The sequence below is a fragment of the Mauremys reevesii genome, linkage group 3, assembly GCF_016161935.1.
Source record: "Mauremys reevesii isolate NIE-2019 linkage group 3, ASM1616193v1, whole genome shotgun sequence".
In the NCBI taxonomy this organism is placed as follows: Eukaryota; Metazoa; Chordata; order Testudines; family Geoemydidae; genus Mauremys; species Mauremys reevesii.
Window position 1 is genome coordinate 81282662 of NC_052625.1, and position 14114 is coordinate 81296775.

General features: G+C 42.0%; 1 protein-coding gene across 1 annotated transcript in view; it reads right to left on the bottom strand.

Moving 5' to 3' along the window:
- The window catches only part of DISC1 (DISC1 scaffold protein), a 345826-nt gene that overhangs the window by 260654 nt on the left and 71058 nt on the right, over positions 1–14114 (bottom strand). The window contains 1 exon segment of the mRNA XM_039530205.1: positions 1074–1221. Coding sequence (XP_039386139.1) covers positions 1074–1221 — 148 coding nt within the window.

Below are 14114 nucleotides of genomic sequence, written 5' to 3' on the forward strand. Positions count from 1 at the left end.
TCAAGTTGACAGTGTCTCTCGAAATACAAGAATAGTTTACAACAAATAATATGAGAGGTACCTCTTGATACAGCATTTAAGTATCTTGTATCCTATACTTTGATTCATGATTCTCTCACCCATACAATTGACAAAATGGCTCCCTTCTACCATACGAGACCACAAGAGGGAATCCTTATAGAGTATATTTCAAAACAAATCACATTACTTTATATATACAATAAACAAGAGCTAAAACAATTTAAAAAAAAGAATATCTGTTTAGCAAAGTCCCATCATCTATATGTATTTTATCTAACACTCATGTAAGTCAACACAAGTATGCATAGATCAAATATCACACCATGGTCTTTATCAATGTGAGCTGTCAGAAACCAAGATTTCCCACATTAACGCCATAGCTAATAAATATCTAAGAAAGAACCTCCTTATTCGTAACGAAGCCATTCAGTAGCATGAGAGAAACACAAATGAGAAAAAAAATGGGAGGGGGAAGAGATTAACTACTTCCCCAGCGTCATCTGGTGTATCTCAGATTCTCTCTGTCTTGCAGGTTGTTAGCTCTAGGGGGAGAGACTGATTATTTTTGTGAACTGCACAGTGCTCAGCATATTGCTGGTCCTTAACTAATAATGAATAAAAGTGGTTCCCAAGCTGGCAGGAGAATCCATGGTAGAAGTGATTTACACACTTTATAGTTAATGATTTTTCATCTCCCCAAAAGCGAACTGGGTTTAGTTCCACAGGGAGATGTAGCTCAGGCTGCCTTGCTGCTATATGTTTAAGTTGCTGGGCTAGGGTTCAAGCCTGTTCTCATTGAAATCAGTGGTAAAAGTCATATTGACTTCATTCATTCAGGCTCAGGCTCTAATATGACACTTTTCAAAGACCTGGAGAAAAGGAAAAATGACAACAGTAGGACTGAATTATTATTATATTCTTAAAAGGTGTAGTATCAATGCTCCAAAGCATTCATTTTTTGTTTAAAAATTAAAATCTAGCCATAACTTTTACCCAGTACTTCATGAAAAACAGAAATATAGTTCCATGTCATAAGGCTCCAGTGAACTTACCGATCTCCAGCCCAGTACAACGCTGTTTGAACTTGTGCACTGAATCTGTCCAAGAAGCTGATAATTGAAGGATGCTTTGAAGGAAGCTGAAATTTTAAAGAATTCTTCTCTCGCTCCAGTTCTTCTAGTTTCCTTCTAAATTTATCAGCTAAAACACAAAAGTACCAAAAGTTGGTATTACTTAACAAATAACAAACAGGGTTACATTTTTCTTGAAAGAAGTTAGTTGGATGGTCATCAAGAAAAGAGAAATACCATACTTTATCAAAAAGGGAAGTGTTTGCTACAGTAAGTCAGAATGTTTTGCTCTAAATTACTCAGATTGGAACTGGATAACATCAGAGACATCTACAATGTCAAACTATTTACTTCTGTTGATATACAAAGCTAAGCCTGCAGGCCTCAATTGGGAATTTTAAATCAGTGAGCCTATACACTTGCAAGTGTATAAGTCAGTCTGAATCTGACCTTTAGATCTTCTTGGTTTTAAAAACCTATGTTAGTACTACATAAAGAGAACCGAAGAATACCCTATGATATTTTAGTTAACAGATTCAAACCTAAATTTAAACAGAAAATGCATAATGTAGCGACAAACACTCAAACCCCAAAGCATAATATTAGATTTTCAGTAAATTATTTCTAGTTTATGAATCCAGAAAATGTGTTATACTGTAGATGGCAAATAAAAATAATAGTGCTACCGAGAAAGCATTTTCATTTTATAACTGCTCTATAACTTTATCAGAATAAAACATTTTAATTACCGGTCATTAATCTTTATTTGGTGTTTTTTCCTATGCAAAAAACAGGTGAACAGCCCAAAGATAAATAATTGATTTTTAGAATGTTTATTTTCTACCCCAAGATGTTTTGGAAAACACACTGGCAGACTCATATGAACAAAATAATTCAAGCATTGAACATCCATAATGATACTTTACCCTGCTCTGAAAGCTCTGAACTACTGTACAAATAGAGAAATCTTTAAATTTACACTTTCTGCCTACCATTGTTCTTTTTTTAATATTTTTGTAATTTGCTTTCCTCCTCCCTCTCTTATTCTGAATACAATAATTTGTTTCCAGAATCATATCAATCTGAGCATGTTTTTTTCTACTAACTAGTTTCAATTTCTGTCTGAACTAGATTAGCAGTTTACATTTTTTCATTTTAATGAAATATGTGTGTCTTTATGATAAACTAATATTTTATTGAGTTAGTTTCTGCTTGTGTTGAGATGACAGAGCCTAATGTTGCCAAATATTTATTTTTATTATTTGTATTACTGTTGTGCCTTGAGGCCCCAAACAAGATTGAGGCCTCATTGTGGTAGGCACCATGCAGATACACCGTAGGATTGTAGTTTTCGAACTTTTTTTCTGACGACCCAGTTGAAGAAAATTGTTGATGCCCGTGACCCAACGGAGCTGGGGATGAGGGGTTTGGGTTGTGGGAGGGGTTCAGGGCTGTGGCACAGGGTTGGGATGTGGGGGTGAGGGGTTCAGTGTGTGGTAGGGGGCTGTGGTGCGGGAGGGGGTCAGGTCTCTGGGCTGAGGGTGCAGGCTCTGGGGTGGGGCTGGGGATGCAGGGTTTGGGGTGCAAGAGGGAGCTCAGGGCTGGGGCAGGGGTTGGGGCATGGGGCACGGGCTTACCTCTGGCAGCTCCTGGTCAGCATCGCAGCCGGGGTGCAGAGGCAGGCTTCCAGCCTGCAGCAGATCCGGCTCTCACCCACAGACACCGCCCCCCACAGCTCCCACTGGCCAGTTCCCAGCCAATGGAAGTGCGGAGCCGGTGCTCTGGGAGGGGACAGTGCGCGGAGACCCATGTCCCCCCAGCCTAGGAACCGGACCCGCTGCTGGCCACTTCAGGGCACAGCACAGTGTCAGAACAGGTAGAGACTAGCCTGCCTTAGCCGGGCAGCACCGCCGATGTGACTTAACGGTAGCGGTGCTGACCAGAGCCACCACGACCCAGTCCCTTCCAGTTCTGGGTCGCGACCCATGGTTTGAAAACCACTGCCGTAGGAGACAGTCCTCGCCCCAAAGAGCTTACTGCACAAGTGTGGGGGCATGATTCCAGAGGAAGAGCGACAGGTGTGCAAATACCCTGCATAGCATGGAGTTCAGCTCCACAGGGCCCTCTGTACTGTACAACTTAGGGAAGGGCAGGGTCAAGCACCCACAGCAACTCTTCTTCATTCGACTGTTTCTCTTCAGATCCTACCTGTACTTTATCATCTTCCGTCCTCTCCTCCTTACTAAGATATAGAGAATCCCTATTAATAGATCCTCCCTTAATGGATGTCTCTCTCTGAACCATGTGCTCCTCCATAGTCAATAGCTTAACTGAGGGTATGTCTACACCACAGGTCAGCAACCTCTGGCACGCAGCTTGCCAGGTAAGCACCCTCTCAGGCCGGGCCAGTTTGTTTACCTGTCACGTCGGCAGGTTCGGCCAATCACGGATCCCACTGGCCGCAGTTCGCCATCCCAGGCCAATGGGGGTGGCGGGAAGCCATGGCCAGCACATCCCTTGCCCGCGCTGCTTCCACCGCCCCCATTGGCCTGGAACGGGGAACCACGGCCAGTGGGAGCCCCAGTCAGCCAAACCTGCCGATACAGCAGGTAAACAAACTGGTCTGGCTCGCCAGGGTAAGTTTTGGTTCAAGGCTTTGTTGAAGATGGCCTGTCTCACCCACAGTCTTCCAACAAGATGGTGACTGGCCCTTTCCTTGGTTAGGAACTCTCCCAGAGGCCCAAAGGTGTTGGTGCCTTTGTCTTCTTAGAGTTAACTTGGGGTTCTCTGCCCCTTTCTTTTATAATCCAGTGAACCTCTGAAGTGGAGTTACCCTTCAAAATAAAGTTTATTCAAGCAGTAAAGAAGGCGACATGGAGTCTGGAAGTGAAGGAAGCACCATGCTCTTTCTTCCCCCACTTGTGTTTCCTGAAATACAAATTGTTCTGTTTCCTGCCATTCCTGCTGATCTATTTACTACTTATACGTAAATTGAGATGAACACACATTCCTTGATTTAGGATAGGCCTGTCTAACAACTTTTGCCTAGGCAGGGCTGTCCGGTTTTGAACATATGCTAACAACATCATAGAATCATAGGACTGGAAGGGACCTCGAGAGTTCATTTAATGCAGTCCTCTGCACTCATGGGAGGACTAAGTATTATTTAGACCATCCCTGACAGGTGTTTGTCTAACCTGCTCTTAAAAATCTCCAATAATGGAGATTCCACAACCTCCCTAGGCAATTTATTCCAGTGCTTAACCACCCTGACAGTTAGGAAGTTTTCCCTAATATTCAACCTAAACCTCTCTTGCTGCAATTTAAACCCATTGCTTCTTGTCCTAGCCTCAGAGGTTAAGAAGAACAATTCTTCTCCCTCCTCCTTGTAACAACCTTTTACATACTTGAAAACTGTTATGTCCCCTCTCTCAGTCCTCTCTTTTCCAGACTAAAAAAATCCAATTTTTTAAAATCTTCCCTAATAGGTCATGTTTTCTAGACCTTTAATCATTTTTGATGCTCTTCTGAAGGCTTTCTGCAATTTGTCCACATCTTTCCTGAAATGTGGCACCCAGAACTGGACACAATGCTCCAGTTGAGGCCTAATCAGCATGGTGTAGAGCAGAAGAATTACTTCTCATATCTTGCTTACAGCACTCCTGCTAATACATCCTAGAATGATGTTTGCTTTTTTTGCAACAGTGTTACACAGTTGACTCATTTAACTTGTGGTCCACTATGACCTCCAGATCCCTTTCCGTGGTACTCCTTCCTAGGCAGTCATTTCCCATTTTGTAGGTGTGCAGTGATTGTTCCTTCCTAAGTGGAGTACTTTGCATTTGTCCTTATTGAATTTCATCCTATTTACTTCAGACCATTTCTCCAGTTTGTCCAGATCATTTTTCATTATAATCCTATCCTCCAAAGCACTTGTGACCCCTCCCAGCTTGGTATCGTCTGCAAACTTTACAAATGTACTCTCTATGCCATTATCTAAATCACTGATGAAGATATTGAACAGGACCCAGAACTGATCCCTGTGGGACCCCACTTGTTATGCCCTTCCAGCATGACTGTGAACTACTGATAACTACTCTCTGGGAACGGTTTTCCAACCAGTTATGCACCCACCTTATAGTAGCTCCATCTAGATTGCATTTCCCTAGTTTGTTTATGAGACAGTCATACGAGACAGTATCAAAAGCTTTACTACAGTCAAGATATACCATGTCTACTACTTTCCCCCATCCACAAGGCTTGTTACCCTGTCCAAGAAAGCTATCAGGTTGATTTGACATGATTTGTTCTTGACAAATCCATGCTGACCGTTACTTCTAACCTTATCTTCTAGATGTTTGCAGATCGATTGCTTAATTATTTGCTCCATTATCTTTCCAGGTACAGAAGTTAAGCTGATGGGTCTAATTCCCCAGGTCATCCTTATTTCCCTTTTTATAGATTGGCACTATATTTGCCCTTTTCCAGTCTTTTGGAATCCCTCCCATACAGGGGATATTCATATTTTTACATATAATGTCACTACATACATTTCACTATGATATTATTGACCTGGGAGTTATTAGTTTTCAAATCATACCACACAATGCATATTTTGTACAAAGATTCTTACAATGGTGTGCAGGGCATGAATACTGGGATTCTTAGCGTCACAGGCCCCAAATGATTACTTATGGGTTTTGTTCAGTGCTTGGCATCCTATGTCTTTTCAAATGTGCATGAAAATGAGACCATTTTAGTGAGTAAGTATGGCAGGGTACAGACAAACTACCATGGCAAAGGAGGAGTTAACAACTCAGGCTTACACAGGTGCTTCAGGAGGGGGGTATAAAAACCAACTGTTTTAGGAACAGGCAGGGAGAGGCTATTGTCTAACCTAGAATTATGGGTTAGAAACTTGAACTGATCAAGAAAAACACTGTTGCATTCCAATGCTTTAACTGTTGTTCCGTAACATGACTGGCTAACCCTGTGTTTTTGTGTCGAGTTGTTTCACCAACCTACACTTACCTTCTTAGACCTCAGGATGTCAGAGGTTATTTTTGGAAGAAATACAGATGAAGGAATTCAAAGGCCAATTTATTATCTCTGTCTCATTAATTCTCAGATGCACTATGTTTCATACTTGCAAGTGTACATGGCATTCAATTAATTTCTACTACCAGACATTTCAAAATACTTTGTTCTGATGTTTTATAAAAATGTTGCTGGCCTCATCTGCTGCTACTCTCTCAAAACCAAACAATCTTTTATCCTTTCTGTGTTAGTCACTATAATCCCGCAGTCTTCTCTAATCAATCTTTTTAAGGAACTTTTTTTTTTAAACCAGCCTATCCATCAGTTTATTAAGCAGCAAAATACAAACAGTAAAAATAAATCTTTTCTTAGGAAATGTAACGATATGCAATGTACATACCAGCCAAGTTCTATGTTTAGTTATTAATTGTAATTGTTTATATTGAGCATAAGTATCCTTCCTGCAGTGATGCAAGCCAAAAATAAAGCAAATAGTTTAACTGATGGCTGGTAAAAAGCAATTGCTACCTTATATTTTATATACAGATGCTTTGAAATTGCATGTTAAGTACTTCAAAGTTGCTTCATTTAAAAACAGAAGTAAATGAACTGTTTACATTGCTATCACTTTAGGTAATCAACTGGGAAATTGTTTAGATCTGGAAAGCAAGCTACAGGTTATAATGACCATTATTTTGGTGCAGAATCTGTTAGTGTTTAGGAAATAGAGGCATTATCTCTGACCTTTATTTGGGATTTATTTATTTAAATATTTGAGTGTTTGTGTTTTCACCGTAACTCCTCAATTCATCAACAAGCTCTGGAATTCACTGAGGGTCTTGCTGGTGTTGCAATAAAAAGCTGAAAATGATAAAACAAAGCAAGGGAAAACTATTCCTTTACAGTACAACCATGAATTTATGCTCTGCCATCTGCTTCACAGACACCATCATCACCAAGGATAGAAAGTTCGCTGGCACCAAACTGAGGCCCTACATTTCAGAACGAATCATTTCTAGACCTCATTAGAGGATAAATTGGCAGGTCTTTGTGCAAAACAGGGCTTAAGATAATCAAAGTGGAAAGTCATCTGTCCTCAACTAAGATCTTGCTAAACTCACCTGCCTCAATTTTCCCTATCACTTACACTGGTGAGAATCGGAGGGGAGGGGGGGGGGGGGAAATCAATTAAATCCAGTGGTGTTATATTGTTGCCATGATACCTGGTATCTTAAAGCTCCAGTCTTGAAGCCACATGATTATACAGAAATCCCAACTTTCATTTTAAAAATAGCATGTTTCTAGTTCTCAAGGTTGCAGAGAAAAGCTTAAAAACATACCCCAAATGCTGAAAAACCAGAAGTCAGACAAAAATAACCGAAAATTTATTATTTTCTAAAACGTCATGATTTTTAAGCCAATCACATGATATTTTGGTGCCTGATTCATGATTTTTGTGCACCTGAGGTTAGCAATACTATATTTAAAACAAGTAAGTAAAGAAGAACCAAACACACTAAGCACCTACTTTTCTGAATTCAAAGCCTGTATAAGTCTAGTGATTAAATACATTGAAAGCATGGAGAAGAGAATGGTATCTCAAACATCACAGGAAAACTAATGTTTTGTTTTCAGTACTGCTGGATTTCTGACTATGAAAGCGATATCAAATCCTATGGAACTCGAGAACAAGAGGACTGCAACTTTGCTGGCTCTTGATGTGACTGAAAATGTCCCTTTCACCCAATGGCATTTAAAACTCCTATCAACAGGAACCTGGAAAACGATAATCTTGTGACCACATGCTCTAACTTGTTACATTTTCTAGTTCCCAAAAAACAGAGTTGGTGAGGCATAGCATTGCAGTCAAGTGCCATAGATTGGGAAATTGAGATGCTGGCTCTTGAGCATCTTAAAGATACTGAAGCAACTATCTCAGAGTTCAGCTGAAAGTAGTAGGGCCAAAATGCGTATATTGTTTCATAAGCATTCATTCTGTGCACACTTTCTTATAGTAGTTTTATGTTAGAGCAAAGAATTGACCTTTTATTGCCACACCAACCTATGGATTTTGTGCTGTTTACAATTAAAGGAACAATAAACTGAGAAGGGATGGAAGCATTTTAACACAATTGCCCTCAACAGATGCTACAATTAAATCTTAAGAAGGATTAGGGAAAAAGCCTTTAGCCCCGAGTGCTTTACATCAATCACCACCAAAATAATGTAAATTTTGTTTAAAATATTCCAGACCCAATCCTTGGCTCCAGCCAATAGGCATACAATGCTGTGCGACCCTTTGCTATGATGATCCTCCCACAGCTGGCTACACCCCCTAAAGGCGTGGGGTAAATGTGCCACAGGCTCAGGCAACAAACTGAGATCTAAATATTCTCCCTAAAAATAAATGATCGGTTCCATTTTAACAAAAGACAACCAGACAACCATATCAAGCTTCTCCAAAACACTAATAATCAAGCAAAATATTCTATATAAGAGGATTAAACTCCTTTTTCCCCCCAATCTGCACCCAGTCCAACACCAACAGAGGGAAGAACCAACAGTGAGGTGGCTTTCATTAAAGAGTATATCTTGCATGAGTGTTATTTCCTGTGCAACTGAGAGTCTTTGTTGATGACTAGGATAAAGACTCTGTGCTTGGGCCACTGCAGATAGACAAAGGAAGTACTGTTTGAGGATTCTTTGTGGTATTAGACTGGTCAGATGGATCATTTCCAGATGAGCTTCAGACATTATAATGCTGGACGGAACACAAGCGCCTCTTTTTTGAGCATGAGGGCATTATTGTGCCTTTGTTACTGACGACACTGAAGAACACAGGTAGTATTGATTATCCTTTACAATTGACAGGGGTTCACATTGGTGGACAGTCTGAAGCAGCTACAAGCAACACAGCTGACAAAGGTATTTTTAAAGCCTTGAAAGTAATCATTTTTCTCATTCATTTAATGAGACCCCTGACCCAGTCATTTAGGGATGCACTAATGCGTGGAAACTCAAGTGGGTTGGTTTTCCTATTTTCCTGCCCTACTGAAGTCAATGCTGGAAGACAGAGATTAAAAAAAACCTCAACTTCAGTCTCTCTCTATCCTTTACAGCAGGAATCCTGCCACCATCTCTGCTCCTGCCCTTGCTATCACCCCCTCACTCACCACTCAGTTCCCTTCCCTCTAAGGGTATGTCTACACTGCAACAAAACATCCATGGCTGGCCTATGTCACCTGACTCAGGCACGCGGAGCTTGGGCTGCAGGGCTGTTTAACTGCGGTGTAGACATTCAGGCTGGAGCCCAGGCTCTAGGACCCTGCAAGGTGGGAGGGTCTCAGAGCGCGGGCTGCAGCCTGAGCCCAAACATCTACACTGCGATTAATCAGTCCCGCGAGCCCAAGCCACCTGGCACAGGCCAGCTGCAGGTGTCTAATTGCAGTGTAGACATACTCTAAGAGAGCAGATAGCCTCAGACTCACAGCTTCCCTTTGTTCAGCTTCCAGACAACCCATACTGTTAAACCACTGCCCTATATTTCTATCTAGGTACTTACGTAGCCCTCATCAGCATAATATCTGAGCACATCACCATCATGGGAGTTATTCTCACAACAACCCTATGAAGCAGAAAAGTATTATCTCCATTGTACAGATGGGAAACTGAGATACAGGAGTAGAGTAAATGACTTGCCCAGAGTCACATAGAATGCTTATGGCCAAACCAGGAACTGAATTCAAATCTCTTGAATCCCTGTCTGCTGCCCTATCCACCATAGTATCCAGACACCATGAGGATGGTTTGGTTCCGATATCTCCTCAAGTTCCAGCTCTTTCCTTTCCTACAATATTAGCTGCATGCCACCTTTCCCTGTCTCTTTCCTGTCTGATAGGAGGACTGCGATGCAGTAACAGGGGAAAGTAGAAAACATTAGGCATACAGACAAGCACAAGTGAATAGTTTCCACCAGAAGAGAAATGGAAATGTGGGTCTGAAATGATTCCTATTAAGGCTCCCAATCCAGATCCTTCTCTTCCCAGTCACCAGATATCCTTTCCTCCTACCCGCACACCCTAGTAACAATCCAGAAAACTAGCAAGTCCTTAAAGTGTGTAACACTAGGATTTCCTAAGAGTATTAAATGCAAGTTTTATAGCAGATTTACTTAAGAGTCTGACAGCATAAATAAACTCATTCTTGGAGTTTAATATTTCAGTTGTTCTAAACCATATGAAAAAATGAAACATGACATGCTGGCAGTTATGGATTTTTTCCTTTTACATTTAAATTGAATCCACTAGTTTTCATTTAAACTTTCAACAAAAGTAGAATTCTCAATGTTTCAGATACTCTTTTGTTAATGACTTGGACAAGCTTACGGTAGCTTACATTTTAAATCTGGAATATTGCACAGGACATCAAGCCTTTCACCTGAAGGGTGCTGGTTCAGTCCCAAGTCAGGCTAGCAGCTTCTGGCCCCCTCCCTTTGCCTCAGCTGATGTTCACACCCATCTGGCCGGTGTTCTGTCAGCGACAGAGTTGTGGATGGTCTGGCCTAGTGGTGAAAGCAAGGATCTGGCCTGGTGGTGGGAGCTGGTCCAGCTCTATCAGGAGCAGCTGTGCTCGTTAGGTTGCCAGGAGAATGGTGCTAGTGCAGGGTAAGCCCCGGACATGTCCCTACATCACAGAAGTCCACACCACCAAAGCCATCACATAACCCCCATTCAGTCTGTGACTTCATGTTAGGGCTGTTATAGTGCTTGAGAAGTTCATACTTGGTTGGTGAAATCTAAGGAGAGAACTCACAACCAATTTGTGGTCCTTGTGGGACCGGAATCGATGGTGCCGACGTCGTCAGTGCCGGGCAATCCGACTTAGACGAGCTCTCTGGCTGAGGTGCAGGCGGCACGGAAGCAGCAGGAGTCTTAGGCTTCCTCGACCTTGGGGAGAAGGAGCAGTGTCTAGTTGACTTCGGTGCTGGCGACGGCCGGTGCCAAGAGGTCTTGGCGGTACCGGGGTGGTCCAGTACCGAGGAGGCGCTTCTGCCCGCCAATTGACCAGCACTCGGTGCCAAAGATGGGGGGGTTAAGAGCCGCCTCCATAAGGAGCTCTTTTAGCCCAGAGTCCCGCTCCTTTTTTGTTCGAGGCTTAAAGGCCTTGCAAATGCGACACTTATCTGTCAGGTGTGATTCCCCGAGGCACTTTAGACAGGAGTCGTGTGGATCTCCTGTCGGCATCGGCTTGCGGCACGCCGAGCATGGTTTGAAACCCGGTGAACCGGGCATGGGCCCCGGCACCGGGTGCGGGGAAGGGGCTAATCCCCGAACCTCTCTTAACTATACAAAGGAACTATGAACTATGTTAACTATACTATAACTATAAAACTTGGAACTATATACACAAAAAACACTAGAGAAACTACGAGTAGCTAGGGAAGTGGAGGTCAGTAAACCGCACTCCATTGTTCCAACGACCGATACGGTAAGAAGATGGTAAGAAGGAACTGAGGGACGGTTGGGTCGGCAGGGGTATATATCCGGCGCCATGGCGGCGCCACTCCAGGGGGCGCCCAGCCGACCCACCGAGAGTTGCTAGGGTAAAAATCTTCCGACAAACGTGCACACGGCGCGCGCCCATCTAATTGGAATGAATATGAGCAAGCACTCGAAGAAGAAGCATTAGAACCTTTGACCACAGTAGAAGAGAAGGCTGGAATTATAGCAGTCTTTGAAATCACTAACTGTCATTTTCTAATTTTAAGCTACTTCTGTGCAACTGCAAGTCTTCTTTCTTCAGTAAAGTCTGGCTAGAATTTGTACTCTTTTAGCAGAAGTGCCAAAACTGTGGAAAGGCAACAGTTCCACCCTGCTTATAGCTTTCTCATTCTCAACATACCCCACACAATCACTGCTTTATAGTTTGTCAGCTGTTCACTGCCCCCCAGCCCTTTACTTTATTCCAGCATTATTTCTGGTTAATAGTCACCACAAAGTAAATACAAAACAAAGAAACTGTTACACGCGTGCAAGCACGCACACGCGCACACACACACCACCCCTCCCGTCCTGAGTGACAGGTTCTCCACAGGTTTTACTGCATGCTGAAATCTTTACTATGTTTAACTGCCTTGTTATGGACATGAGATAAAAACAAATTACACAGAGGGGAAAATGCATAGAGAAGAAAAGAAACAACCAAGGAAAGTTAGAATTTGAAAGTAAAAAGTGTTAACAGGTTCAGGTAGGGAGTATATAAAGGGAGAAAAAGTTAAAATAAAGCAAGTAGATTTAACATTAAAAGTCCATTCTAGGAAAAAACAGTGCCAATTACAAAAAGATTAATTAAGTGTTCCAGCTGTGATTTGAACAGTAGTCATTTCTAAGCCATCTATTCCTTAGTGATGGAGGGTACATGAAAACTTCACCATGTTATTGCTAAAGGGTTCACATTTCAACACATATCTTCTTCCAAACAATAAGCTTCTGTCAAGATAGCGTTCTATCAAATCTGTCAATTGTAACTTATTTGGCGCTACAGGACAAGCTGACACATCGTGTAAAGGTCAAGTGGAAAAATGTCACTTCCACTACATCAGTGTCATCAACTGGTAAAGGTCATTCCATCTAATACATCACAACTACAAAAAATAACTTTGTTGCAATCTACATCATGAGAAAACTATTCAGGACCTTTTTTCTCTCAAATGTTTGTTTGAAACCATAGCAAACCAACGTTCCTGTTGTCCTTTTCTTGTAATCCATACAAGAACTGTAAATCCATTTAGAACAGGTTACCTACAGGATCCATAGTCTATTAACAGTAACTCTCACAAAAATCACAAAAATTCAAGACATTCAGTTTATTGGAAATAATATTTTGCATTTCTGAAGTTCCTGTCATATGAGGATCTCAGAGGGATTTACAATCTTTAATTAAGCTTCACAATATATCTGCAAGGTAAATAATATGCCCATTTTACAGATGAGTAAACTATGGCAAAGAAAAGTGACTTACCTAAGGTTACAGAGCAAGTTGACAGAAGCCAGGGGAATCATTAGACCACACAAGCTGATACACAAAAAAAAAGTTTAATTTCTGTATTCTCTTTGCCCTGTTTTCAGCCATTTGTGCATGGATAAGAGCATTCTCCATTATATTATGACTTCAACTTGCTTCTCCAGTGAAATCATTATCCTATTCATGATATCACAGTAAGTTGCCCTTAACACAATATAAAATTAATTCATATAGAAATTAACGCAATGTTAACTAAAGCGATTTGATTGTAATGCAAGAATGGGGAGAAATCTGTTTAATCTAGTGCTTACATAACCCTCATCACCACAGAAAGTGTAGAAGACTCTGCTTAAGTAATAATGGAGGAGAGCTGGAGAGAAGATGCATGAGTTCATCTAATATGGTTACTACAATTCAAATAGGTCTCTGTGCCTCACAGTATAAACTCAGAGCCCAGGATTAGCGCAAGATTCAAAACAGTATAGTGTTCAAAACACTAGCCAATGGGGGACAGATCAAGTGGTAGCAGGTCAGGGTTTGGAGAAGCTATGTCCCAGTCAACAGGCAGAAAATTGGGGAGCGGGGGGGATTCTACACACTGGGGGCTTGGCTACACTTGCAAGTTGCAGCGCTGGTAGAGGCTTTCCAGCGCTGCAATTAGTAACCGTCCACACCTGCAAGGCACATCCAGCGCTGCAACTCCCTGGCTGCAGCGCTGGCTGTACACCTGGCCAGGTTGGGGTGTAGCGATTGCAGCACTGGTGATCCAGCGCTGCTCATCAAGTGTGGACACACACCAGCGCTTTTATTGGCCTCCAGGGAATAAGGAGATATCCCAGAATGCTTTTAACTAAATTACTCCCTTTGTTTTGTTATGCAGCCTCTCTTTGTTTTGTTGTGAACCTCCGGAGCTCCGTTTCTACCGGAGCTGCTTATCAGCTCCTGTTTGCTGTGATCAATCTG